The sequence below is a fragment of the Xyrauchen texanus genome, chromosome 14 (assembly GCF_025860055.1).
Source record: "Xyrauchen texanus isolate HMW12.3.18 chromosome 14, RBS_HiC_50CHRs, whole genome shotgun sequence".
NCBI classification, from domain to species: Eukaryota; Metazoa; Chordata; class Actinopteri; order Cypriniformes; family Catostomidae; genus Xyrauchen; species Xyrauchen texanus.
In genome coordinates this window covers 6,073,392-6,101,331 of record NC_068289.1, presented here as the reverse complement: position 1 = coordinate 6,101,331, position 27,940 = coordinate 6,073,392, and the positions used below count along the sequence as shown (strand labels likewise).

General features: G+C 37.1%; 4 protein-coding genes across 6 annotated transcripts; 2 read left to right on the top strand and 2 right to left on the bottom strand.

Annotated features, from left to right (window-relative positions):
• Positions 1–277: 277 nt before the first annotated feature.
• pla1a (phospholipase A1 member A) lies at positions 278–9,150 on the top strand. Of its 2 annotated transcripts, none has more exons than XM_052143036.1 (11): positions 278–753; positions 2,831–3,050; positions 3,147–3,324; positions 3,796–3,904; positions 4,924–5,025; positions 5,241–5,333; positions 5,467–5,634; positions 6,928–7,017; positions 7,348–7,456; positions 7,633–7,788; positions 7,920–9,150. In XM_052143036.1, the coding sequence occupies exons 1-11, from the start codon at positions 693–695 to the stop codon at positions 7,999–8,001; spliced, it is 1,368 nt and encodes a 455-aa protein (XP_051998996.1). In that variant the 5' UTR covers positions 278–692; the 3' UTR covers positions 8,002–9,150. The 2 variants fall into 2 exon arrangements, with proteins under 2 accessions (XP_051998996.1, XP_051998995.1); XM_052143035.1 differs by having other exon boundaries at positions 5,449–5,634.
• Positions 8,371–15,599, bottom strand: popdc2 (popeye domain containing 2). Of its 2 annotated transcripts, XM_052143047.1 has the most exons (4): positions 14,781–15,599; positions 13,426–13,534; positions 12,854–13,271; positions 8,371–10,122 (listed from the first exon to the last, which is right to left on the bottom strand). In XM_052143047.1, the coding sequence occupies exons 1-4, from the start codon at positions 15,269–15,271 to the stop codon at positions 10,040–10,042; spliced, it is 1,101 nt and encodes a 366-aa protein (XP_051999007.1). In that variant the 5' UTR covers positions 15,272–15,599; the 3' UTR covers positions 8,371–10,039. The 2 variants fall into 2 exon arrangements, with proteins under 2 accessions (XP_051999007.1, XP_051999006.1); XM_052143046.1 differs by lacking the exon at positions 8,371–10,122 and having other exon boundaries at positions 12,761–13,271.
• Positions 15,600–19,580: 3,981 nt separating this feature from the next.
• On the bottom strand, positions 19,581–21,985 carry LOC127655310 (cytochrome c oxidase copper chaperone). Its single transcript, XM_052143051.1, has 4 exons — positions 21,841–21,985; positions 21,298–21,435; positions 21,109–21,220; positions 19,581–20,472 (listed from the first exon to the last, which is right to left on the bottom strand). The coding sequence occupies exons 2-3, from the start codon at positions 21,414–21,416 to the stop codon at positions 21,136–21,138; spliced, it is 204 nt and encodes a 67-aa protein (XP_051999011.1). The 5' UTR covers positions 21,417–21,435; positions 21,841–21,985; the 3' UTR covers positions 19,581–20,472; positions 21,109–21,135.
• A 3,361-nt stretch (positions 21,986–25,346) lies between these two features.
• LOC127655064 (potassium/sodium hyperpolarization-activated cyclic nucleotide-gated channel 3-like) lies at positions 25,347–27,930 on the top strand. The gene is made up of 7 exons (XM_052142665.1): positions 25,347–25,548; positions 25,766–25,952; positions 26,047–26,151; positions 26,242–26,379; positions 27,393–27,554; positions 27,715–27,815; positions 27,927–27,930. Exons 1-7 carry the CDS (start codon positions 25,367–25,369, stop codon positions 27,928–27,930), a joined length of 879 nt encoding a protein of 292 aa, XP_051998625.1. The 5' UTR covers positions 25,347–25,366.
• The last annotated feature ends 10 nt before the right edge of the window (positions 27,931–27,940 follow it).

Below are 27,940 nucleotides of genomic sequence, written 5' to 3'. Positions count from 1 at the left end.
TAGAATTTCTGAAAACAAATTTTTTTATTTCCTTTATTATTTTTACTGAGAAACAAGACAAAAAAAAATCAGTGCAAAATATATAAAAGTCGATCATAATGTCTGTCAAGTGGGATTAAATACCATGTCACTGTGATCATTTCACTTACTGTTCTGTTTTGAAAGCACGGGGTCTACACTCTTCCAAAGGCCAGAGTCCAGCCTGCGGACAAACAATCAAACCTTTCATCTCTGTGAGGTCATGGGTTCACATATAGCTGCAGACCAGCCAACATAGATCATTTGTTTTTCAATTGTTGTAGTGCAAGCCTACTAAAGCCCACTAGATACACTTTCGATCCAGAAGTCTCTGTATCACAAGATGGACGCTTGGAATTAATATCTCTCACATATATATGCTGACATGGGTTATAAGAGGGCACCAGGAGTGGAAGGAAAAGCTTGCCAAAATCCCCTTCATCTCAGTTAATCTGATATTGTAAATTCTTTCTCAGAACCAGGCATTGTGTAACAGATTGTGACTGACTAGTTGGTGGATTCCAGCCTTCTTAGGGCAACTTGTTGAATAACAATAACAAAGTCATTGATAGGAAGCAGAAAAAGGAAGAATGATTTTTACATCTGGAATCTAACCAGCAGTAACATTTTTCTCAGCTTATTTAGCATTGTTGATCATTATAACCAATGAAGAAATGGCTTGGAAATGGATAAAGGTTTTTGCTTATTTCTCAATGGCGGTCACCTCTGCTGTGGGTAAGTTTATTTAATATTACTTCCAGCCAAGTTTAGCTTATTTAATATTACATCCAGCCAAGTTCAGCTTAATCTTCTCCAAAGTTTTGAGGCAGTTTTATTGGTTATAGCTATATACTCCACACCCCAATGTATAATTTACAGTTTGTTGTACAGACTTGCTTATATCAGATTATAAACAACTATGTTTGTAATAAATGTTTCACAGAATACTTCCCATCATAAACAGATATTTAATTTAGAAAACTTTGAAAAAATAGGTTATTATTAACAGTGGTTCATTAATGTGACTTAATCAACAGTATGTTAAGTGAATAGTGAATACGGAAAGTGTGAGATAAAATGTTTCAAAATCTATTGTTTCTTTGAAAGCTCAAAAATGTCATCAAATCAGTTACTTTGACCTCACATATAGTATAAGTAGACATTGAATTTGAAATTATTTGATGTTGTCTTTATGAGATAGAAATTTAGTAGGGGTAGAAGTTTCTTGTTAAAGGAATGCTACACCTAAATTTGAAAATTCTGTCATTATTTATTCAGTTTAATGTTGTTCCAAACATTTGACTTTCTTTCTTTTTTTCTCAAAAGGAGATGTTTTAAAGAATGTTGCAATCTCTGATTTCCATACAATAGCAGCAGAAACTGACTCACTTTAATTCTTATAAAAGGATCCAAATGTGTCATAAAACTGCTAATGTGTTGAATTCAACAATCACAACATTCTTTAAAATATTTTGCATTCTGCAGAAGAAAGAAAGTCATATTGGTTTGGAACAACATGAGGGTAAACAAATAAAGACAGAATTTTCATTTTGTGGTGAACTATTCCTTTAAAGGCAAACTATTATATGCATTACTGGAGAATGCTGATAGTATCAACTGATAATTCAATTCAACAGGTATTAGTTAAATTAGCATAAGCCTGGAAACAAACAATAAAGTGAATTGACTTATCTCTCTACAATACAGCAGACAGAAAAAGTAGGTCAAAACATGTTATCCTCATTGTGAAGAGGAGGAGGGCGTGGCCGGCCCGTGTGGGAGCATGCCTGCCGCTGAGTAGCACAATCAGTGGGAGAGAGATAAGAGGAGGAGCCGGGGATGCCAGAGAGAGATCTGTGTGTGTGTTCAACATCTGTTATTACATTCCAGTTTGATGTAATGTTAAAATTAAAGTCTTGATGAGTGTTGATCCGGTTCCCGCCTCCTTTCCCAAACCCTATTACACTGGTGCCGAAACCCGGGAGTGGAGGAAGATGCGCTGTCAGAGAGTCCTCGCCACTGATGGAGTTATGCCGAGGAGACGAAGGAGTCGCTGCCATCCGCCAGGAAGTGGAGAAGCTGCTGACAATCGCTAGAGGGCGGAGGAGATACTACCGTCCACCAGGGGGCAAGGGAGCTCGCCACCGGAAGGTGGAGCATCCGCTGATATCTGCCAGGAGGTGGGGGAGCTCCAGCTCTAGAGGTCCAGTGCCATTGCCCGGTGTCACGGAGGACCACAGCCCAGCTGGCCAAGGACCGAATGGCGGCGTTGTCGGGAACTGGAGAATTTTCTCCCTTTCTCGGTCTCAACCGACCTCTTTTCCCCTCCCCTCATCCAAGGCAGGGAGGCGGGGAAACCAGACGGGTAAAACCAGGCAAGGGGTGGGAAGTCAGTTTAGAGCTTTCCCAGGCCTGAATAGGGTGGTGGGGTATGTGACGAGGAGAAGGGCGTGGCCGTGCCGTGAGGGTGTACGCCTGGCACTGAGTAGCCCAATCAGTGGGATAGAGATAAGAGGAGGAGCCGGGGATGCCAAAGAGAGAGAGAGACACACAGAGCTGTGTTCGTGGTCCCCGGCTGTTATTACGTTCCAGTTTGATGCTATGTTATAATTAAAGTCTTGTAGAGTGTTGATCCGGTTCCCACCTCCTCCTTTCCCAAATCCTGTTACACTCATTACATTTTGAAACCCGGTCCGGCCTTTAAAAACTGATGAAGCTACCAATTATACATCCATCAAATATCAAAACTGTACTTTTCAGCTTACCCATGCACACAGCTCCCAAACAGAATTTCATGGATACATATTTACAGGTGGGGAGGAATCATCCCAATTCAAGTGTGCAGACTTCAACAACAACACTTGGCTGGAATACAGACAAGGCACTAAGCTGCAGGTTCAGTACCTTCTCCTGACACGAAAAAATGCAGACTGTGCCAGCCTCTTTACACAGGACTGCCTCAATCACACCCAGAAACACACTGCTTACTTCAACCCATCACTCCCCACTAAAGTCATCATTCATGGTTACAGGTAAAGCATCTAACCATATCATCATTTTGCACTAGGAAAGTATTCACTGCGAGTAATTCTTTACACAGATCTCATTTAGTACTTTTTCTCTTTTAGGGCTCTGGGCAGTAAGCCCTCATGGGTGAGTGGCTTAGCACAGGCACTACTGCGTGAAGAGGATGTGAATGTTTTGGTGGTGGACTGGGTCTATGGAGCATCCTTTGCTTATAACCTGGTCGTAGAGAACTACAAGGAGGTTGCAGTGCAGATATCGGTTCTTATTCATCAACTTACAGTAAGAGAAATTGTTTGGATTATTTTGAAACCTTTCTGTTTCATTTATTATGATATTAAAATACTTGACTACTAAACACTACTGTGAGGTTTTCTGTGAGCAGTATCAATCTGCCAGTTTGTTCGCCGTGTTTGAAAAAAACAAATAAACTCCTCCCTGCTGAATAGACCAGCCAGACATCTGGAATGTTCTGGTTTGGTGCTGGTCCAACTTGTGGACCACCATAGCCATGCTCTTCACCAGCAAATGATGCTCTCTAGTGGAGCTGGTTTAGCAAGGACTGGTTGGTGAAGCTAGTTAAGAAACCTTGTGGAGACAACCAAAACACAACATATAGTATGCTGGTAATCAAGCAGGGCTTAGCATATAATAAACGTGTTGTTCACATTGATCTATATATATATATATATATATATATATATGTCTATTTGACATCATATCAAAAGTACATTTTTGCTGTCTTCTTTGCAGAAGTACGGAAGCACTCTGGAGTCTTTCCATTTCATTGGTGTGAGTCTTGGAGCACATGTTTCTGGATTTGTGGGGACCCTGTTTGAAGGCAAAATTGGTCGAATCACAGGTAATATATTAATATAATACTAAAAATGTATTACAATCATCCATCAATTTAGCTCAAAATTGTATTAATTAATTGAGTGAAGTTGACTTATTTGGGTTTACAGTACACCTAACATTAGTTGACTAAAGTTTTCCAAATATTAATAATATATTTAATCAAAATTGTTTAACTGCTTAGTTTTAAAGAAATAATAATAAAGATTATTACAAACTACCAGTGTTGGGTGTAATTGGATTATAAAGTAATTAGTTACTGTAATCTACTTTAAGGCACAAAAAGTAGTGTAATAAATTACATTTGAAATTCTTGTAATCAGATTACAGTTACTGATTTTCAATTAAATGTATATTTCTAAAAAATACTAGTTATGTGTAATACAATTACAATTTGAATTCATATGTTCATATGTTGCGTTTCTGTGGGGTGTATGACAATGAACAAGGAGAAAATAGACATTATTTTGAATTTGTTTGAGCAGAAAAACTAAAAATAAATTGTGATAAGTGGTTTAGAAAGTAACTTAAGAGTTAAGTAATTAGTAATGTGATCACTTTTTTAATTAAGTAATCAGTAAATTAATCTGATTATACTTATAGAGAAGTAATTTGACATTTGTAGTGGATTACTTAATAACTTTATGTAATGTTAAACATGCCATCAGTCTTGAGAAGGACAGCCTACCATAGGACCATCTACTATGGTGTTAATTTTGTCCTGATGAGAGCTTTGAAGATGCTAGTTTTGTGTGGAACAAAGGTCATAACTGCACTGAATGAGGCTTTTAGACTGAAGATGAGGCAGAGAGAGCACCGTAGAGCAAATAAACAATGACAAATTGTTCGGTCACACAGCCTTGAAAAAAAAACAAGACCTCATTTGACCAATTAAAACGCTTTTACGGCTACCATGTTTTATGTTTTTCTAAAAATAAGCTTAATCCTATGATTAAATTGAGAGAATTTCAGTCAGATAAAAATACATAGTATACATATTATGAGTTTTGAGTTCTTTGTCCCAAGGTCTGGACCCAGCAGGTCCGATGTTCAAGAGGGCTGATCCATTTGACCGCCTGGATTCATCAGATGCTTTGTTTGTTGAGGCTATCCACACTGACTCTGACTGTAAGAACAAATAAGCTAAATTATTATAGAGAGCATAATAAGGACGTCTAATTCATTTAGAAACACTGTCTTATATTATCTCGTATTTCTTGACATATAGGCCATGTTGATCAATGGTTGAACCAGAAGAGTTCTTATTAGTATGCCACTGGTGCTATTTTAATTATGGAAGCTACAGGTAATTTGTGCACAACTGAACAGTCTAAATTTTGCAGACTTTGGTATATCCATTCCTGTTGGGCACGTGGACTTCTTTTTAAATGGTGGAATGGACCAAGCTGGGTGCGCACGCTCAAGGTTTGCTTCAAGTAAGAGACCAAGTGCTGACCAAAAACTCTATAAAATAACATAATATGCAATCCATAGTACATTAGACCACAATGAAATTTTCTTTGCCACCTGAAAGTCTGCCTGTGTTGTCAGTTTTGATTTACTTTCCAGTGTATGGTTATGTCATTTGTGACCACATGAGGGCGCTGCATGTTTACATGAGCGCCCTGAACAACTCATGTCCACTCATTGGTTTCCCCTGCTCCAATTATGAGGAATTCCTGGCAGGAAAGTGCATCAACTGTGAGGGCCCCTTCAATGGCACATGCCCACAAATAGGTAATGATGTGTAAGCAGAATAACTAACAGTAAAAAAAACAATGGAGTGTTTTAAGGGGGATCTTTTACATGTTTAAGCCTGTTTGTGAACACAAATAGAAAAAAAAAGAAAGAAAAAAAAAAGGCTGCAAATATACTTAGGGCTAGGTTACAGTATGGGTACAAAGTCAAAGTATCTAGCCAAAACATGTTTAAGTAAAAGTAAAATGTACCTAATTATTCAGAAGTAAGCTTTTTTTTACTTTCTTAGCTTCTGAAATGAATAAATTCAACATTGTTTTCTACACTCTAGTGTTTCAGCACCATACTACATACTCCATATTTAAAATTAGAATCTGTAGGGGGGCCTGGGTAGCTCAGTGAGTATTAACGCTGACTACCACACCTGGAGTAGAAAGGTCTCCTAAGCAACCAAATTGGCCCAGTTGCTAGGGAGGGTAGAGTCACATGGGGTAACCTCTTCGTCGCGATTAGTGGTTCTCTCTCTCAATGGGGTGCGTGGTAAGTTGTGCATGGATCACGGAGAGTAGCATGAGCCTCCACGTGCTTTGAGTCTCGCGGTGTCATGCACAGTGAGCCACGTGATAAAATGCGCAGATTGACTGTCTCAGAATCGGAGGGACCTGAGACTTGTCCTCCACCACCCGAATTGAGGTTAGTAATCGTGCCATCACGAGGACCTAGTAAGTAGTGGGGATTGGGCATGCCAAATTGGGGAGAAAAATTTAATCTGTTAATTATATGTTAATCAAAATTGGGGAGGTACATAATAAGGTAGCACATGCTATTGTTTAATTGTGAATATTGTTAAAAGTATTTAAAAGTAAACTTTTTAGGTTATGAAATTGTCTGATGAAATAGGTAATAAACTTGAGTCAAGTTCATCCATCTTCAGCCATGGTTATAATTAAAACACAAAGCTATAAGTCAAAGACTTTTCAGAGATTCATAAGTACGAATGACCATATTTATGGCAAATTACATGTTGTAAAGAATATGTAAAGAATAATAATTGTTAGGGATTTTCTTGCTATACACATACCAGGTGAATTAATCTTATCTTAAATGGATTCGATCATACTATTGTAGTTCACGTAAATGTAGGTGTTTACTCAGCCTTGACTTGTCCTTTGTGTGCACGAGTGCCTTGCATTAGCTGTTCAAAATATAGTTTCAAGCTGATGATGTAACAAAATGATAATATTGTTTCACATAATATATGACACATCTTTTGACATATCAAAGTGTGCCCAAGTGCGATGCTTCAAGTCTGTCTTTGTATGTGTATTTTAGGCTTGTTAAAGAACAGTGGGATAAAGGTGTCCCCCCTGCCAAATCAAGAACGCGTCTACCTCCTGACCACCGCTGCAGCTCCCTATTGTGGTGTGTGTTTATTTAAATGTGTGTATTTTCCTCTTTACATCAGTTTGTTCTGGTCTGGACAAGCAGCGTTCCAAGAGTGTTGATATTTAGTATAACAGCACTTGGATGCTTCACTGTTTGTATCACTCTTCTTGTCTACGTTTGTGGCGTTCCAGACAGGCTCACAGTCTGTGGGTTGTCAATAATCCAACTGAAATCCATGGAAATATCTGTTAAATTAACGTTTGTGTTAATGGAATTGTGTCATTAGAATTGGAGCCATATAAGCAAGCAGAATATATTTTCAGTGTAAACAAAAAATTAACGCGTCTGCCTCATCCTCTTTCTCAGCGCATCACATCCTTGTGGAGTTGAAGGTTTCCCCTTTAGATAAAACTGCTGAAGTTCAGCTCTCCCTGATCTCTGCGGGACACCCAGAGACGGAACTAAAACTCAAGCTGTGAGTTTTACCAGCCACTAATTTCAATGACGTATTTTCAGTGGGATTAACTATGTATTAATTGGGGAACGGTTGTGTGCCAGAATCTGTTCATTTATTGCATACCTCACATTCATTCATGTGTGTGAACAAGTTTGTTATTTGGGCAAGCATATATTTATTTGTTTATTTTTCAGATTTACAGATGAAATTGGGTATAAAAAGGTGACTGCGCACCCAGAAGGCCTGTGTAAAATTGAGTCAATGCAGCTGAAAAACTCAGGAGCACGATTCTACAGACAAGGCGATATTCACTTCGAGTATATATGCATCTCCGAATTCCCTCAAAACAGGTAAAGTAGTTATAATATTTGTCTTTCAACTCCCTTTTGCCTTTCTGAATCCCTAATACAAAATAATTGGAATGGAAGTGGAGGGAGCATACACTATGTGCTCCAATACTGTATATGTGTTTTATGTGCAGAGTGATGGATCCATTATGTGTGGAGAACATTCATATTGGAAGGGGAGTACCATGGTCACATGACTTTGTCCAGGCGTGCTAAATAAAGAGATTGCTATTACACAACACAAGATCTCCTTATGAGAGCTGATGATTTTAGCAGGTAACCAGCTTGTGCCGAATATTGCTATGTACAGCACAATAGAGTAGCGAAACTCAACCACACTTGCAAGAAAAGGTCAAAAGCTTGGGTTTGCAAAATGTATACAAGAGGACTAAAATACTTTTAAATACTCTATTAAAGATGTATTTATTGTTTTGTTTTTTCACAAAAGTGTTTAAAGTTGTAAAGTTGCCTATACAGTGTGTAAAATAGGATTTCAGATTTATTTTTCTTTTTTTTTTGTTGCTAAAACTGCTACAAGGTGTGTAATATTAAAATATCAGCAGAGAGGAATTTTAGTTTTAGGGGTTGTTTTTGTGTGTGTGTGTGTGTGTGTGTGTGTGTGTGTGTGTGTGTGTGTGTGTGTGTGTGTGTGTGTGTGTGTGTGTGTGTGTGTGTGTGTGTGTGAGCATGTATTTATCACTTTGTGGGGACCAAATGTCCCCATAAGGATAGTGAAACCCGAAATGTTTTACCTTGTGGGGACATTTTGTCGGTCCCCATGAGGAAAACAGCTTATAAATCATACTAAATTATGTTTTTTGAAAATGTAAAAATGCAGAATGTTTTCTGTGAGGGTTAGGTTTAGGGGTTGGGTTAGGTTTAGGGGATAGAATATAAAGTTTGTACAGTATAAAAACCATTATGTCTATGGAAAGTCCCCATAAAACATGGAAACACTACATGTTTGTTGTGTGTGTGTGTGTGTGTGTGTGTGTGTGTGTGAGCGTGTATTTATCACTTTGTGGGGACCAAATGTCCCCATAAGGATAGTAAAACCCGAAATTTTTGACCTTGTGGGGACATTTTGTCGGTCCCCATGAGGAAAACAGCTTATAAATCATACTAAATGATGTTTTTTGAAAATGTAAAAATGCAGAAAGTTTTCTGTGAGGGTTAGGTTTAGGGGTAGGATTAGGTTTAGGGGATAGAATATAAAGTTTGTACAGTATAAAAACCATTATGTCTATGGAAAGTCCCCATAAAACATGGAAACACAACATGTGTGTGTGTGTGTGTGTGTGTGTGTGTGTGTGTGTGTGTGTGTGTGTGTGTGTGTGTGTGTGTGTGTGTGTGTGTGTGTGTGTGTTTTGGACACTAATCAGTTACAAAATATTGTTTATGATGACACTTGGTCGTTTGGAACATGGTTCTGTATGTGTTAACAAATGTGCTGAAAGTACTGGTTCATTTTCATGATTAAAAGTTTTGGAGTGGTACAACATAAATTCAACATTTCTGCACTCTGAATAACCATACTGGACACTTTATTAAAATCAGAATATGTTAACTGAAAGGCTAATCTCTGCTTTGAAATGGCAGCTAAAGAGGAATATGAAGTCTCTTTTAACCAAGAGCTTAGTTGGCCCCATTAAAATACTGTTTCATAATATGGCCATAATATATAGTCCTCTCTTTACAGATAAATCTAAATCAAATCAGCGTATGATGTTGTAGCATTTACTAATTCCTTATGATATGTTGTACAAAATTAAAAGCACACAATGTTGTCATAAACTATATCAGTGTTATCTCTCAATCTATATATATCAGTGAACTCTGAAATGCTTTAAACTGGATTCATTTGTTTGCTTAAAAAAAAAAAAAAAAAAGTATTTGTTGCTGTCTTCTTTACAAAGCCACTGTCTGAAGTGTTCCAAACAGATTTAGCTGAAAACCACATGCTATAAATACTATTAAAAAAAAAGGAATTTTTCACAGCAGTGTGGAATCATGTAAAACAGTAACTTTCTGTGAAGAAAAAAAAAAGAATAGTTTTGGGAAGGTTTGATAAAGGCTTGTGAATATATTTTGTCACTGTCCTAAACAAACAAACAAACAAAACAATATTAATGATTTTCTGTTCTTTGTTAATGTTATCTTAAGTCAGCGGATGAAATACAGCTGTGATGAGATTAACAGCTGTTTAGATTCCACTCCAGTCCATGATATGGTCTTTATATTTCTGAAGCCACTCCTACAGCTTATGGATGTCAGTAGGGGCCAGTGGAGCACATCCTCTTTGGAATCGAAGTGGAAAACTTCCTGGAGTATCTTCCTCTGTTAGATTTATGGAGGGGAAAAGTTGGACACAATAAATAGTCAATGAGGACACTGAAATAAAGTCCCATTAATTGGAACAACATAACAAATATACAACTAGAAACAACTGAAACAAAGTATCTGCCAGAACAGTCCTCCTGCCACAGCTGTCCCGATATCCAATACTCTACAAAACGCAGTCTGCCCCTGGCTGGCTAGGCCATGTATTCTGAGAGGGTGGAGTGCTAGATAAACAGTGTTGGATCCCTGGATGTTCCCTCCTTCCAGTCAGTGACACAAGAATATGTAGTAAAATAATGCCTTCTCATACGCATAGAAACATCTATCAAAAATATCCCAAGACAGAAACATTAAATATAACTCAACTACCATGGACTAAATAAAACTCTCTTACCCAAGGAAACCTTTAAATTCTTGACAGAAATACACACACACGTGCATGTGCATGCTGGGGACTTTTCATTTAATTCTATTGTTTTATTCTGAGCTAATGATGTTTTTCTGTCTACTACCCCAAAACGATTCTCCCACAATAAACAACAAAATTATTACTTTGCTAACAATTTCACTTCACGAGTTATTACCGCTAAAGTATACTGTACAGTATATCACATTATTATATAGTGCCACCTTGTGGACAATTCTCACAAAATTTGGTCATTTCAAAATGATCAGCCATTAACAATGCAAGTTATTAGCTGCTGGAATTTGATTGGCTGCTGCTGGGCATTTTGGTTGAGTTGTCCTATCATTATTTTAAGGGTAGGTGAGCACACTAACTTAAATAAAAATGGGAAACAAGACATTTTGAACATGCATGCCACATTTCTACTTTCTCTATCAAACTGTTGAGTTATAACTGTTTTTTAGTTGTAGCGCCCCCTATGGGCAGAATTTGATTAAATTTGGCATGCATCCTCAAAATGTCTCAAGAGCAGAGGTTTTCAATTGGTGAGGCGCGCCTGCTAGCTTGCGTGTTAAAGTGCGTGTTATGCATATGCGTGTTGCAAAATGGATCGCTTTGTAGTGTCTACAATACAAAAGTCTACAGGAGATGAGGCAGATTCTGGGCCAAGCAAAAAACTGAGGAAGTATGATCACGAATATTTAAAGTTGGGATTTTCGTGGACCGGTCCCGATGATGCGCCGCTGCCACAGTGTGTTATTTGCAAAGAGGTGCTAGCAAATGATAGTATGAGACACTGTAAGCTCCGGCGTCACATTGAGGCCAAGCTCTAGTCTGGTGGCCAAGCCACTGGAATTTTTTGACAGAAAGCTGGAAGAATTGCAAACACAAAAGAGAGTAATCCAGACTTTTAGCTCTGTTAATACTAAGGCGACTGAAGCATCATAATGCATTGCTTTACGTATAGGACTGAGTTTCCCCACCTCTCTCGAAAGGGTATGAAAGTCCTCATCCCCTTCACCTCCTCTTACTTATGTGAGTGCGGGTTTTCCGCTTTGACCCTGCTTAAAAGCAAATACAGATCAAGGCTGCAGGTGGAGGACGATTTACGTTTATTCCTTTCAACCGTGCAGCCGCGCATCGATCTGTGCACATCAAAAAGTCTGACTCGTTGTTCCCACTGATGTAGGGGCGATGAAAATGAAGAGCCAAATTGGCAATCAGATTTTTTTCTTTTCTTTTTTGCTTAACGTAGGCCTATATGGAAGTGATTTTTACGCATTTGATACTGTGACAAAACAGCGCTGTCCATCTTGCTGATGTTGTTTGATGTCTGATGTTGATGTTTTCAAAGTTGAATTGGCTTAAGTAGCCTAAAATCTCCAAAATAGCTCTTATTTAATTGAGATAACGTTAGTAGCCTGTGGTTGTTAATGAACATGGTTCCAGTTTAGTTATTTGACCGTTGAGGGTTATCTGTTCAGTGATAAGATAATAGAGCTCGTTCAATGTCTGATTTTGTTTTATGTCTGATTTCATTGGCTCTTTGGTTATTGGGCTGTTGAGAATACCTTGTTTAGTTTTTTTGACTGTGGAGGATTCTGTTCAAAAGGCTAATTTGAACAGTTTCTATTCAATTAGAACTGTTATCTTGGGGAGGCTCACTTTCACCCAATTTGAAAACCCCTGTCTGAAAGTGAAAGTTTCCAAAGTTTCGGTAAGTTCGAACTTTGCTTTCAGAAGGTTTAGCATAATAAGTGAATATAGTCCATGGCCAAAAAAAAAATAAAAAATACAAATAAAATAATAGTAAAATAAATAAATAAATATTAATAATATATTTTAAACAATTTGACAAATAAAAATTATTTTGCTACATTTTTGTCATGAGCATCTCAAGCAACATTTTGTGGGAATCAATAAACTGTTTATTTTGGCCTTTTTTCGCTCTATTTACTTTACAGGACATCCCCAAAAGAGATGTTTTGTCAGATTTTGGGACATTTCTGTCCCACACATATAGCAAGGCTATCTTCAATTTGTATATTTTTAGTAAGTATACTACTACATTACGTGATTGCATCCACTGAATTCATCAGACAACACTAAGGATGCAAAAATATTAATACAATACAACAATGCTGCATGCACATTCCTCACTCTGCATTCTCATAATTAGTCAGTGTTTGTGCAGTGTAATGTCTATTAGTGCTGTTGTGCCCCCCCATGTTTACTTTAAATATTCCCTCTCATTCCCATAGTCCATTAGAGAGCTTGTCATATCAGCAAAGTCCTCCAGGACCAAGCTGGTTGAGTCCTCACCAGAGGGCATCTCTGTGTCTGAGGACCACAGTTGGTGCAGAGGTTTGGGCATAGGGATCTTTCCCTTGTCCGGCTTGGAGTTTCTTGCATCTGTGCCCTGGATAGAAGTTGCTGGATCAACTCTGGCAACTGTAGGATCTCCTTGGCTCCCCCGGGTTGGTGAGTTAGCACTGCCTCCTCCCTCACTGACCTGTGGCGAGGGGGCTAGAACATGGTAGAGACTAGTCAGACGAATATCAAGGCGCACGCAACTCTTGGAGAATATTTTGTCATTGAGTGAGTAGAGTTTGTCAGCAATGTCACTTCCAAGCATGACAGAAAAAAGTCGGGCAATGTAACGATCTTTGGACAGCAGAAGGTAAAGCCGACGTCTGCGCCACGAGATGTAACGGCAGTCTGTCTCTGCAGTTAGTGTCACCTGAGGTCAAAGGAGGTCAAAAGGGTCAAGGGGAGTTTAGGGCATATAATAATTCATGATTGTATGAACAATACATAATTTTGCTCAATAGCACATGAAATACTTTGCCGTCCACGATAGGGCCAATCAAATTGGTTCTAATTACACAACATACTTGGAAGTTCCCCTCTTCTGTTGGTCTAAGGGATTCCCATTCTGGAGAGTCAAGAAACTGGTGAGGGAATATATAATGGAGAAATTGACCTTTTAAGGACACTCTAATCCTGTAAAAGCAAAAATGTCACCTTGTGATTTTTATTATTTACTTTTTTGGTAGAGCAAATTGCAAGTTACACTATAAAGATAAGAATGAATGGCTAATAGAAACATTAACATTAACCCTCATGTTCTGTTTGGGGTCGTAGACACCCCAAGGCCCTTTTTAATAGCTCAAAAACACGGATTTGTTTCATTGCATATTTGTTTTTTTGTTTTTTTTGCCAGGGTCAAATTGAAGCAATCTTACTATATTGACTAACAGTCACATGTCTAATTTGTGACACAACTGGGTTTACGCTGTAATGATATCTGTCTATAGAGCACAACAATGCCCACTAATTTTTTCTGCCATCTTAGTTCCTCCCGGAAAAAAACTCTAAACCAAATCTATTAGAAAATTGGACAAAAAGACAAAGGTACAAGACTGTGGCTAATAGATAACGATTTTAGCAATTGATGTAATCAAATAACAAATGGTGTAAAAATATCAAACTATTCATTTAAAATTGTTGATATTAGAATTCATATATTTAAAGAATATTGCAAAATATTTAGATATAAAAATCTATAAATAGTTTGAGAGTGTTGGAGACTGAGTTGATTGCATCATTCACAGTGCGTCATTGAAGTGGTCTGTCGCTCCCGGGCTCATTTACCGTGCTTTGTTTGCCAAAACTCTCTGATTGGTGGATCTTTCTCTGTTGGATCATGAACATTGTATTTCTTCATCAGAAGTTCCACTATTAACCATGACTTTTAAACAATGAAGTCAAAATAATGTGGACAGATCACTTCAACAGATCCAAATACCATCAATTAACAAACACAGAGCTCACGGTGGGTCTGTCTTTAAAGGCTTATAAGATATAGTTAAAGACCAATTTGCTTGTGGAAAGAATTAATGGGATTTTTACTTCTGAAACCCAACTGTTGCACTCTATTGAGATTTGATAGCCTCAGAACTTGTTAAAAGGTGAAAAAAGGCTCATTTAGTATTTTTTACAGAAACTATTGGGGTCTCTGGGACCCCAAAAATGTACAGTAAATTCAATCTCTACAGAACATGAGGGTTAAGACTGGTACAATTTCAGCTACAGAAGTATGAAATTATCAAACTTTGGTGTTTAGAGTAATATCTTGTGCCAAAACAAGACTAAATACTCATTTACAATACCGTATGTCTATAACTGTTTATGATATATCAATACATAGGTGGGCCAATAAAGTCAAGCCCTGCATTTTATTACTCACCTGCCAGAAAGGAGGAAGGACAACTGATCAATTGGTGTCTTCCCCTCCACAGCATATGTCTCCTCGGCCACTAGAGAGAGCACTTTGTTCTCACTAGCAGCAGTGATCTCTTTAAACACCTGCACAGGTACATCCAGTGACAGATAGACGGCTTTGTACAGTACAGAAAGCTCCTCGTTGGTTAAACCATCCTGCATCAGCCGAAAAATCAGATGATACACCTGGGCCAAGCACTGCAGCATCAGCAGCAGGTTCCAGAGGAAGACATCAAGGCCACACACTGTCAGCCAGCCCCAAAGAGCCAGACAGAGGAAGGAGGGAGCCAAGAAACTGAAGATGTACAGAGCCCCATATGCTACACTGCCACCCATGTACCCCAAAAAAAGTATGGTGTTACCCAGATGGTAGATGGCACCTTCTCTGTTGTTGGTCCATCCATCGCAAAAAGTGTGATGGTAAATTATAGTGCCAAACAAGTCACTACCATTCATGTTTCAGTCTTTGGCGTCTCCAACTCAATCAAAAGGTTTCATATAACACTGAATAAAAAGGCTTGTAAAAACTATGTTGGGATAAAAAATAATTTGTTACAAAAAAGTAGTGGTTTATAAGAACATGGTGTTAAAAATCTGGATAAAAAAGCAAAACATTTCCCTTAGCATCTAACAGCCAATAAACACCTTACTGTTTGGTTAAATTGTTACAAACCAGTTGGAATAAAGGATGCTTCATATTTCCACTGAATTCCATTGGCATCCACTGGTCCTCCTGAATTTTACAATATCAGCCCAAAGTCTAATTCACTGCTTCTGTTTCCTCTGTCTCACCGGACTGAAGACTGGTGGAAACATGGAGCAGTAGAGGCAGGGGGAGAGATAGGATAAAAGGATATCCATGTTTGGAATTGAAACCCAAGGAGGAAAGAGCCACTGACAGAAAGCAGACTCGCTACTTAACATAACACAATAGTGGCCAGGCCAGAGTGATTATGATAAAAAGTGACATTGGGCGAAGCTTTCACTGACTTTTGGGAAGATCGTGAAAGCTCTGCCAGAGGTCACTAATTATCCTTTTTCATCTAACAAAAAGTAAAGTGTATTCCAGCTCTTCTAAAGTAATGGCATTTAAGGGTAGGTGGATTCCAGGCTATGGAGAGAATCTGAGATAGATAACATCACAAGGGAGCACTGTTTACCCCCGACAGTCCCTGTTTGTAGTTTCACATAACTTATTATTAGAAGATATGGAGTTAAATAAGATTTTGTGAGATAATTATTTTCATTATTATTATTTATTAACATTTTATTGATTCAAAACAGGATTAAAGAAACAAAACATACACACACAGAATCAAATTATATCAAATTATTTCTATCCCTCCCCCTGAAAAAAACTCCTGAATCCGAGGACAAGACCAGAAAGCATCTCCATCCTCAAACTGGTATCACCTGAAGGTTGATGAATCTTTTAGACCAAGCCTAAATAATCTGGAGGGAGTCCAGTAGAAATGGTGTAACATCTTGAATTGCATAAGGCGAACACTTGAATCTCTGGAAATGATTTTAACATTTTTCTAAATCCTTCTCCACACCCCATCTTCCACTGTCAAATTCAAAAAAAAAATTCCATAACCTATTATGAGATGTTAATACCCCATCCCCACGACTCTGGATCAACAGGGAATAATACGCTGAAGCTTATGACTTTTTCCTAAAGCAGTAAGCACCACCTCAAGGGTATCTACCACTTAAGGGGGCCGCATACTACTCCTAAAGGAGGTACAGAGTAGATGTTGCAACTGTAAGTTCCTGAAGAATTTAGATCTGGAAATCCCAAAATGCTGAACTATATTTTTAAAGGATCTCAACACTCCACTCTCATATAGGTCACAGAGCATATTAAACTCCCTCTCCACTCTCCAGCAGAAAGGGGACTTATTAATACATAATTTTGGGTTCACTTAAATAAATGTCCCAATTAAACACTCTGGACACTTTTGTCCATACCACATACAAATGTGAGATAACGGTGTTAATTTAACTTCTACGGTTAGTTTAATAGAAAGGCTTTGCAATGCCGAAATGGGGGCAAGGACCTGTTCAATACAAAACCAGGGAGGGGCCCTCTCAGGTGGAAGCGACTAATGAGCCAAATGTCTGAGACCGAATGTATAATAATAAAACTAAGTCTTTGGTAGGCCTAGCCCACTTTGTCAATCGGCCTATGTAACATGCTGAAATGTAATCTGGGACATTTACCGTTCCAAATGAAGAACTTTGCTATGCCATCAAATTGGTTGACATAAAAGAGGGGGACATCTACAGAGAGAGATTGTAGCAGGTAGTTGAATTTTGGAATACAATTCATTTTAATATCATTAACCTTCCCAATCATACACTGTAAAAAATGTCTGTAATTTTAACAGTAAAATACTGTAAAAATGCTACAGAAATAAAATGTTAATTGATTAATGAATATTAACTGTAAAATATAGAGTAACATTTTATATATATATATATATATATATATATATATATATATATATATATATATATATATATATATATATATATATATATATATTTTTTTTTTTTTTTTTTTTTTAAAGACAATACAGTAGTTTTTACAATAAAATGTTGTAAAAATTAAAAATTTTAAATGTAAAAGAAATGGAAGATTTTCTTGTATAATTAATTTACATTATTTACATTATGTTTAACAATAGAGTACATGTACTTTTACAGTAAATTATTGTTAAAATGACAGTAAAAAAAAACGTAATTGGGTATTCCCAGAATTCCCTGCATGACCCATTACATTATATTTGAAGGGAATAGTTATGTTTAATCTTGTTTTTAATATCAGTTATGTACTTTATGTTGTTCTGTTTTATATTTAATGTAGTCTTGTAAATGTTTACTGCATTATTTCAATCTCACATGTGTTACCATGATGGTGTTCAGTGTTTGTGTGAGTCAGACTGAGAACTGTCTCTATGTGTTTAATGCTCAGTAATGCTGGAAGAGCCACTATAGATGAACTTCACGTCATCGTGTGCCCTTCTGTAGTTACTAAGGTGATTAACAAACACCTTATAAAGTAAACAAAAGATTTTTACAGTTTCAGAAGGCTAATATCAAGTTTTATTTACTGCAAATTAAAAGTAAATTATATTGTTTTTCCAGTGCCAGCGTGGTCATGTAAATTACAACCATTTTAAACTGTAAAATGTACAGGTTGTTCTGTAAAGTTGTTTACATTTTTACTGTATTCTTTAAATAATTATTCTGGCAACCACAGCTGACAGTTTTTTCTTTTTTTTTTTACAGTGTAGATAAATGTAATCAATTTTACTTATTCAATTTCAATTGTATTTATATAGCACAATTTAAAAACAACAACAGTTGACCAATGTGCTGTACAATGTGTTTGCAAGAACGTTTTAAATATAATAAAATCCACAATAAAACATAATATACCCAAAAGACATAAAAGTAACAAACAACAGAAAACATCACAAGTTGTAGGCTAGAGAGATAATCTGTGTTTTTAACTTAGATTTAAACATATGTAGTGTTGGCGCAGTTCTGATAGGGCATTCCAAAGTTTAGGTGCGGCTATGGCGAAAGCTCGATCATCCCAAGATTTTAGCTTCAACTTAGGAACAGTTAATAACCTCTGGTTGGCGGACCTAAGAGCTTTTCCTGGACGGTGTTCACACAAAAGGTCAGAGAGGATTTAAATACTAGCAAGAGCACTTTATGTAAAGACACAGAAGTAATGTGCTCACATTTACGGACACACGTTAAAAGTCTCGCTGCTACATTTTGAACAATCTGTAATGCAAGAATTGTTTATTTCCAAATATAGGGAATTACAATAGTCCAGTCTAGAAGTGATAAAAGCCTGTATCAGTGTTTCAAAGTGCTTGATTGGCAGAAAGGATTTCAATTTAGCAAGTACTCTTTGTTGGTAAAAACTTTATTTGCTTGTCAAATTTAAGGGCACTATCAAAAAAGACCCTAAAATGTTTCACACAAGTTTTAACCAAGACACGTTTGGGCCACTGGAAAATCGTGGCTGAAAAGACATTACTGGGCAATACGCTGTCAGCGCCAAAGCTTCAGATTTAGACCAATTGACTCTCTCTATTTCTTAGAAAAGGAATTCATAATTCTGTGGAGGCAAGGCATAGATCTATTTGGGTCAGAGACGAATAACAAAATATCATCTGCGTAATGCAAAAGCTTATGTGCCACACCTCCTACCATCACCCCTGAAAAATCATCCTCCTTTCTTATCACAGCTGCAAATGGTTCCAGGGGGGATTATTATTTTTGTATTAACTTACCAGGCGGACAACTTACATAGATACCATGATAACTAATATCAAATATACTTGTATATTATGCAAAGTCAATATACATTCTTCAGTCTTGTGCAATTTTAATAGCTGACATTCTTGATCGCAGTGTCAATGCAAATATTCAGTCTATTTGGTATCCACCCTGAAAAACAAGCTTGCAGAGGAAGCCGGTCTCATTCTCACAAGCCTGTATACACTTTCTGACTGGTCAAGCACATTGAAATCACTCCCACAGCTACTTTTAATCAAGAGAGAGAGGTAGTAAGCGTCCTCTTACATGTGTATATGTAGGGTCCTCGCTTTGCAGAGGCCAATAATCAGCAAAGATTACTCTCCAAAGTCACATCCATACAAGGCATTGGGCCAGAATGCAAGTGCACGTGTGTGTGTGTGTGTGTGAGAAAGAGAGATAGTAACAGAAAGACAACAGGTTCTTTATTTTTGTCTGCAGCAAGTGTGCATATAATTGTGAATATTACATTTATAAATTATTATATTTATAACTAATTAGTTACTTTAACAAGCATAATCTTATTCAAATATGACTTTGAATAGATGTCGAGTTAACCTTAACAGTACTGTAAATACAAAGAACAGTATGATTAATAACTCAGAAGGAAAACAATAAATTCACACATTAAACTCACTGTGCCTATGATGGGATTAATGAAACAAAAAAAACAAAAGAGACCAATCTTTAGGGGGAAAATGCAAATGTTGAGTTTCATTTGCTCTGCTCACATCAGGTGTACGTACATAATAAAAGCACTGCTGTGTGTTTTCCTCAGATTAGAGTGTTCTGGGAGCAGCAGCTCTATTTTAGGCCTACGAGCATAGTCTAGTGCAGCTGACACAAACCAAACAAAGGCACAGAGAATTCAAAAGAGTAGGAAGATTGAATTGATACAGGCCAGAATAGCATACCAGAAAAACAAATCTGTTAATTTTTACACTGGTACCAAATAAAAAGCTTGGTTTACATGGTGTCAGCAACCAATGCAGCATCGATCATTTAGCAAAAATGCAGTGATTAAATATAGATTAGGATGAGTAATTCAAATACACACTAAAGACAAAAAAACAACAGGGACTTCATTATAGAAATCTCTTCATTTTTATTTATCAATGGTAAACTTAGGAGAGAGTGACAAAACATCTTGCATATGATCTTTATTCATCTTAAGTATCAATATGCACATATAAAAAGACAAAGTTATTCCCTATAAAAAAAAAAAAAAATCTGTACCACATAATCTTCCTTTCAGTGTTTAAGTATAAATAAAAATGAAGCACACACCAGGTCCATTTCACACAGCCAGTCACAAACTGTTAAGGGGGAAAAAAGAAACAGTTAACTGAATTCATAAAATAAATCCCAAATGCTTTAGCATTCAGGCTATGATAATTATTATTGCAATGAAGCTTATCCTATACTCAATTCTCAAATACACAGATCTTAATTAAATCTGAACACTGCAATAGTCAATGTGAAACCCATTTTACTTCCCGTAATCTGGTGTAAGTGAAACTTCCGTGAGAGAAAGGAATGTTGGGTGTGACATTGGTAATTTATTGTATTGAGAAAGTGGGAGTTACAAACTGAAATGGAGGCGGAGCAAATTCGACATTTTGGTAAATAATAACATGGACAAATGTTCCAGCTGAAAAAGGAGGACAAAGTTTTATTTGGAATAACATGCACCAATGAATCATGCACAACAGGACTAGGAATGTGCATTATTGAAGTAAATGGGGTCAATTCAAAGTTGTGCCAAAATAGTGGAAACTGAGGATATTCTGCTTATCCAGCACAGATTTAGAAAGTCTTAAATCTACTTGTACATTCAGGGCAGTGAGGGCACTGAAGCATTCACAATACAATTACATGAAAACAGACCCCTTTGAACATATCTTCCCTTGTAAATGCTGGTCATCAAAAAACTCATAATGAAAAAGACTTACCATCCACGCAATCACATCATGTTGGAATCAGATCTTAAAACCAAGCGCCCTCATGCATTCCTTGTGGGCTTCTATTAGGCCTGTGCAGCTTTCTTCCCCCTTCTCGATAATGCTGAAATGGGCCACAAAATGCGTTACAGCTATTCAGCATGATGGTAACACTTGAACCAATATTTATAACATCCTCACCAGGCATCTCTTGCCTTCTTGGTTTCAGGACACGCACAGCAAGCTTTCAGAGGCTTCTTCTGCTCTGTCCCCTCTATAGCAGGTGAAGACTCAATACTAGCTGCTGACAGGCTCGACATTTCCACTTACAAGTGCTGCCTGAGAAGAAAAGCAATTGACACGTAACTTTAATACTCAAAACTAGCTCAAACTAAACTGCGCATAAGATGTAGGACGAAGCAGTAACGTTCCGAAACTGTACACCATATTACTGGTTACATCATATCCTCTGTTGCACAAAGATAAAGCTGCTGGATATACTGTATGTTGTATCTAAGATCTAACAATGTCGCCTCATAGTAACTCTAAAACATACTTGTTCCGATATCAACACAAATAGTTTTTGCAAGATCAATTTAGTTGAATTACAGTTTGGTGTGCATCGACGTAACAACTGCAATGTCTTATCTGGTCGCAAAAGTAATATTGCGCTTTCACGCAACCCCCGTGTAAAATATTATACAATTATATATATAGAGAAATAAATATATAATTTCCACTCACTTTGTGTAATGCTGTAGGCAGTGTAGTACTCGCGTGCTGCTATCGTAACTGTCAAACAGCGGAAGTGTCGTGTAGCTTCCGGGTCATAGTTTAAAACAAATATAGCAAAGCCAGAGATCTTTTATACTGAAAATGGTACACTTTTTATCATAGGTCAGAGCGTAACGTCATCTTAGCGTGCTACGACAGTAAGTTACCGTTTGCGTATACTATACGAAATATATAGGGAGAGCCGTAAACTGAAACATTGTCGCAAAATTTTCAGCGTCTTCTCTTATAAAACAGCAATTTTATCGTATTAAACACGACACATAGTTCATTCCAAAATTATTGCTTAGTGTAAAACATGTTGAAGATTGGCAGACAGGTGGTCAATTCATTAAGTGATGAGCTGTTTTTCTCACAAATGCACACTAAAGCATCTCCTCCATAAACATCCTTTTAAACCGGCTTCTTGTCACCTCGCCAGTTTACCGCCCGTAGAATGTTTATGCGTTAAGCATTGTGTTGCTAACCTTGAAGACCTCCTTGATAGAAGGGCTCTGCCAAAGCTATAGCTATTTCTAAATAAACTATTACTTGTACTCAAATTTTAGGGAATAAAGTTTATGGATTCCCTAAACGATTCAACTTTAAAAAGTGGGCTAACAACATGTAAAACTATAACCAATACTAAAAGTCTTGTACAAAATAAAAGGTTTTAAAGTTATTGTTTTTTTATTATTATTAATTTATATATGTGTCTTGTTTTCTCATGATCACAACTTGATTTTCTCATGATATCAACAATCGACTTCATTCCAGAGACGTCATTCAGTGTGGCAGTGTCAGAGGAGCTGGAGCGTGTCACATATATCTTTTTAATCAAGGCATGATGGCAGCTGAAATAGCTTTGTGCCATTGAAGCACTTTATTGGAGCTTCTATTATTTTGCAGGCATGAAAACCAAACCAAAATGGGTCACATACATGATTTGCAGATTCGATGAGAAAATGGCCAGCATTTACCAGCTATATCTGCATAGTTACCATAAACTTTAGGCTCTGCCTATCAATCATAATGCCGAAACCTGACAGCCAATTTGAGTCAGAGTAGGGAAGGTTTTTTTTCAAAGTCTGCTAAACCACGAGTTTGACAACTGCCAAACGAACTGCACGTCGGAATGCAAGCCTGAGGTAAGCAAGTTAGCTTACAATGTTAACTGTCCTGTCAGATACAGTGATGTTGCCAATTAATTTATTTAACCCACTGTTGTTAACAGGGGTGTTTCTAGAGACTCTGAGGGCCCCAGGCAGAAGGGACCTTGTGACCCCCCAAACCCCAGAATTGACCACCCGACTACCCCCCATAAAGCTGCGTTCACACTGCATGTAAATATTTTGCAGCCATCCTTAGTATCTATTATCAATTTGGCCAGGAACATCAGTACAAAAGTGACCTTCCGTTGATGTAGGAGTTTTTTGCATTCCTTGAATCAATTACGTTCTCGCTTGTCGAATTCACAAAGTCTGGGAGCATGAAAATGCTGTGGTTCTTCCAAAAAAAGCCATATTGTCTTTATAGAAAAGTTATGGACCCAGGGTGAATCGAATCTCACCAGTTAATGACACTAAAAGTATTAATATATATATATATATATATTATAGATATATATACCGGTCAAGAGTTTTGAAACACAAAATTTTTTTTCTTCACATTTTAGAATAATAGTAAAGTCATCAAAACTATGGAATAACATAAATAGATCTATGGGAATTATATTGTGAATAAACAAAATCCAAAATAATTCAAAACTGTGTTATATTTTAGCATCTTCAAAGTAGTCACCCATTGCCTAGAAATTGCAGACATGTTCACTGAGAGCATCTTCGACAGTGATGTGGAGAACTCTTCACCGGAACACACAGGTTATCCATAATTACTCAATGGATACAGGATTATGACTGAGAGATGCAGGTCTGTAGATTTGCGAGTCACCGGATAAAACTGAGATATAATCCATCTCCTTGACCTACAGAAAATCATTGAATATTGATGAAATCTGGTACATTTTCTCATATTGTCCTGCTGTTTATGAGTGTCAAATATCATGAAGTTTGAAATTTGCATTCAGAAGTTATAGGCTAGAATGTAATGGCTTATTTCTGCATAATATTTGATGAATCCAAAATCATTTGATACATTTAGTCAAGAGTGTCTCTAGATAATGCAAGCCATATTTTATGCAAATCTGATAAATGGTCTAGGACAAGGAAAGGTTTGATTTCTCTGAAATGTATGATTCTGATTCCCAGACACTTTTAAGTGGGAAAAGTGAAAGATAATAATAAGAAAATCAATCAAATACAATCCAACAACTTCAGTGCTTGGACTCCTAATAAAAAACAGACAATGTGTAATTTACAAAATATATATCAAATAAAAATGTTTTAAATGTTTAACAGATTACATTAAATGAAAGTTAAACAAAACCACAATGATATGATTGTTTCTTAATAATTAACATAGTGGAATATTTTATAATATAATTTTCTTACATGTTTTTAACTGAAGTTTTGGAGATTAAATTGTTGTTTGCAAACCAGCAACTAGTCAACTTTTATCAGTGAATTCAGTGACCGACTTGATAACTGAAAGCAATGTGATATGCAGAGAACAATGAATGAATGCATAGTTTAGGTGTTTGTTGTCTTCTGAGAATCGAAGGTCAGTTACACGTTACATTACTTGCATGCCACTTTGAAATTTAACACTGTACTCTGAGCCTTATAAACTAAACCCACCAGCAATACGATACTGTATCCAGTTTGCTAAAGATATACAGTAGTAAGTTGCATCCTTGTTATGTTGTAAGCTGAAAGTGTCTGCTTTTAACGTAGACACTGCCGCATGGGAAACAAAAACCAGTTTCCCCACATATTCAATACCTTAAAAATACAACTGGACTTTTAGTTAAACACTGATTTCCCACAGAAGGGCCTTCAAAATTATACTCCTGTGTTATTTTCTGTAATTGCAAAATTATCTGTGCACTCTATAGTCATTATCACACAATAAGAATTTAAGTAATTCTATCATCTCCCATTATCAGCCATCTGTCTAGTTCAGAGGACAATGGTTGTGATATTCAAAACCACCTCGTGTCAAAGAACTGTCCAACAGTACAGAGAAGCTCAGCTGATGTGAGCTCGAGGCAGAGATACTGAATAGTTGATGAGAGAATAGTTAGTTTGACAGAGAGGAAAGAATGGAAAGTCTGGAACTTATCTCTTTCTCCTCTCCTCTGTGCCAGACAACTGTGATGGAAAATTAGTCTGTATGTGTGTGCGTGAAAGAAAAAGAGAGAGAGAGAGAGAGAGAGAGAGAGAGAGAGAGCGAGAGAGAGAGAGAGAGAGAGATTGTGTGAAGACGATGAAGTGGAAGAAATGGTCAGCATAAAAGAAAGTCTAGAAATAGTTGCCACAGGGTTGCAGTGAGAGATACTGAAGGCGTTTTGGTGATTACAGTGCTTAGTCAGAGCCTGGAAATGGAGAGTTTCACACCTGAGAACCGCAGGTGCTTCAGCTGGGATGGGTGGAAAAATGTACTGCTGCCACAGTTGAACAGACGATCGCTATATGCCTACGGCAGTGAGGTGGCTGTGGAGAAGGAGTGCATGAGACAGAGAGAGAGGGGCATATTCGTCATCCATCCCTTCAGTCGTTTAAGGTACTGTACCCTTAACCTGTCCTTGGGGTTTTTATATAGCATAGTATAGTATAGTATAGCATTTTAAGAAGACCCATATCCTAATAACCATGCAAAATGTGGTGGGAATGCAAAAATGCTATATTGAGAATGAGAAATAATGAGTATTATAATGGTAAAAACACACTTTTTATGCAAAAAATGGCAACTTGAATAACTCTTGTCCTCATTTATGCAGGAGTTACTACATCATGTGTATGGTGGCCATAACCTTTCTTAATCTAATTGGAATCCCAATGGAGATTGCCTTTTTAGATGGGCACAGTGGAGTAGGCTGGGAGGGTTTTAATGTATTCTCAGACACACTGTTCCTGATTGACGTCGGTCTTAATTTTCGCATGGGTATCATTAATGAGGAAAGTGAGGTAAGGATTAGCCCTATGGACATATAAGAAAACTTCATTACTTGAACAGTACTTCAATCATTCATTCCAATGAATCTTTCTGTATATTGCACAGGGAGCCATTCTTGATTTGAAAAGGATTCGACAACGTTACTTAAGGGGCTGGTTTGTGCCTGATATGGTGGCAGCATTCCCAGTTGGCTACATACTACTTATTGCGGTAATGTGGATTTTTCTTAATGCATTGGCAATATTAAAATTACAGTGCTGCAAAAGGAAAACATGCCTGTCTTGTGCCATGTCATGACAGGACCTACAATACCATAGCGACTCTCCTTCATCAAAGGCAAGCAAAATGATGCGCATCCTGATGTTTGTGAGAATCCTCAGTCTTGTCCGCCTATTGCGTGTGTCCCGGCTTGTTAGGTTTTTCAATGAGGTGGAGAGGGTAAGTCATGAATAAATTAACACATGTATGATGTACATGCATATATATTGTTGGTTCTAATAAAATCTATGTAGTTAGTAGGCTTGGGATCGAGATCGATGCCTTTTTCACGCATCAATAATCAGAAGATTTTCCAGATGATTATCGATATACAGTATATTGGATTTGTTTCAGATTTAAATAGGGCTGCTCATTGCACAATAGTCTTTGTCTTTTCAAACATATTTCTCAACACAACTTTGGTAAAGTGTAAGTGGCAGGGTAAATTAAAGGGGGTCATGTCAGATGGATGACATAGAACATTCTAAAATTTGTCACAATTATTTTCTACAAAGGCACGCACACACACAGCTAATGCTCAGTATAACAAAATCATGTTTCTGACTCAATATTTTGCTCTACATTAAATGTAAACTTAATACATGATGCTGATGAGCAACTTGAGATTCACAAGGCTGTTTTAATGTGATTCTGAAGTTAGAAACATTGCATGCATGCGAAACGGGAACGCAGGCAGCTTTTGTCAGTGTGTGAGATACAATGTGTTGTAGTCGTGGATTAGAACTCCGTAAGCTTCTGGAAAGTTTAAACCTCCGTCACTGTTATCATTGGCATGACGTCACATATCGTGTTAATATTTTCACTGGAAATGGTGTCCGACAGTGTTTTAATTTATTGGACGTCAGGAATATTTGTGCCTTTCCCACCCACGATCAGTGAATGTTATATCACCCTCTTGTGGTCTCCCAACGCTATTACACCAGACTGTTAAAAAGAAAGTCAACTGAGTGAATTGGAAAGCATGCAAATTAGGTTTCTAATTTAAATGTCATGTAGATTTAATATATCGTTGCCTCAAAAATATATCGATAAAATAACGTGCCGATCATTAAACGATATATCAATATTTTATGAAATCCCTAGTAGTCATTATATTCAGTGTCTTTACTGTATTTCTTTGAATAAGACCTTTAATTTTTATAATGATTTATATTTTTATATCTGTCCCATAGGTTTCCAATGCCAACTTAGAGGTGGTGAGGGTATTCCTAAGAATCTTGTCTTTATTTATGATGATTTTCCTGCTGTGTCACTGGAATGGCTGTATTCAGTATTTCGTACCTATGCTTGAGGAGTTTCCCTCAGACTGCTGGGTTAGAAAAGAGAATCTAATGGTATGCGTCACACTGCCTGTACATATATTTATGTAAAATGCTAGATCAAATTTTTTTTACACAGTATGTGCTTTTACAATTTTTATCACTTTAAATAATACACTTTTTATAATTGGATATAATAATTAATGGCGGACCTTTGTTTTGTGTCATTTCGCAGAATGCCACAGTGGGAGAGAAGTATTCTTTTGGAGTCTTTCGGGCGCTATCTCATATGACTGCAATATCATATGGTTCCTCTGAAACACCAACAAGCAAGGAGTATATTTTTGATCAACTGTTTTAGAAATATTTAGTTTATCATTCAAACATCACACTATACAATCAAAACTTCTTTTAATGTCTAATGTGTTTTTTGTTTCTTTACTTTAGATGATGTCGAGCTG

Excerpts from the sequence above, each read along its gene's own strand:
- pla1a (XM_052143035.1), top strand. The coding sequence starts at position 693 with ATGGCTTGGAAATGGATAAAGGTTTTTGCTTATTTCTCAATGGCGGTC. Across the intron at positions 5,026-5,240 it reads TATCCACACTGACTCTGACT|ACTTTGGTATATCCATTCCT; the intron begins GTAAGAACAAAT and ends TAAATTTTGCAG. Across the intron at positions 7,018-7,347 it reads CGCTGCAGCTCCCTATTGTG|CGCATCACATCCTTGTGGAG; the intron begins GTGTGTGTTTAT and ends CCTCTTTCTCAG.
- popdc2 (XM_052143046.1), bottom strand. The coding sequence starts at position 15,271 with ATGAATGGTAGTGACTTGTTTGGCACTATAATTTACCATCACACTTTT. Across the intron at positions 13,535-14,780 it reads TCCTTCCTCCTTTCTGGCAG|GATTAGAGTGTCCTTAAAAG; the intron begins GTGAGTAATAAA and ends TTGCTTTTACAG. Across the intron at positions 13,272-13,425 it reads CAGAAGAGGGGAACTTCCAA|GTGACACTAACTGCAGAGAC; the intron begins GTATGTTGTGTA and ends CTTTGACCTCAG.
- LOC127655310 (XM_052143051.1), bottom strand. The coding sequence starts at position 21,416 with ATGTCGAGCCTGTCAGCAGCTAGTATTGAGTCTTCACCTGCTATAGAG. Across the intron at positions 21,221-21,297 it reads AAGAAGGCAAGAGATGCCTG|CATTATCGAGAAGGGGGAAG; the intron begins GTGAGGATGTTA and ends GGCCCATTTCAG.
- LOC127655064 (XM_052142665.1), top strand. The coding sequence starts at position 25,367 with ATGGAGAGTTTCACACCTGAGAACCGCAGGTGCTTCAGCTGGGATGGG. Across the intron at positions 25,953-26,046 it reads TCATTAATGAGGAAAGTGAG|GGAGCCATTCTTGATTTGAA; the intron begins GTAAGGATTAGC and ends TATATTGCACAG. Across the intron at positions 26,380-27,392 it reads TTTTCAATGAGGTGGAGAGG|GTTTCCAATGCCAACTTAGA; the intron begins GTAAGTCATGAA and ends TCTGTCCCATAG.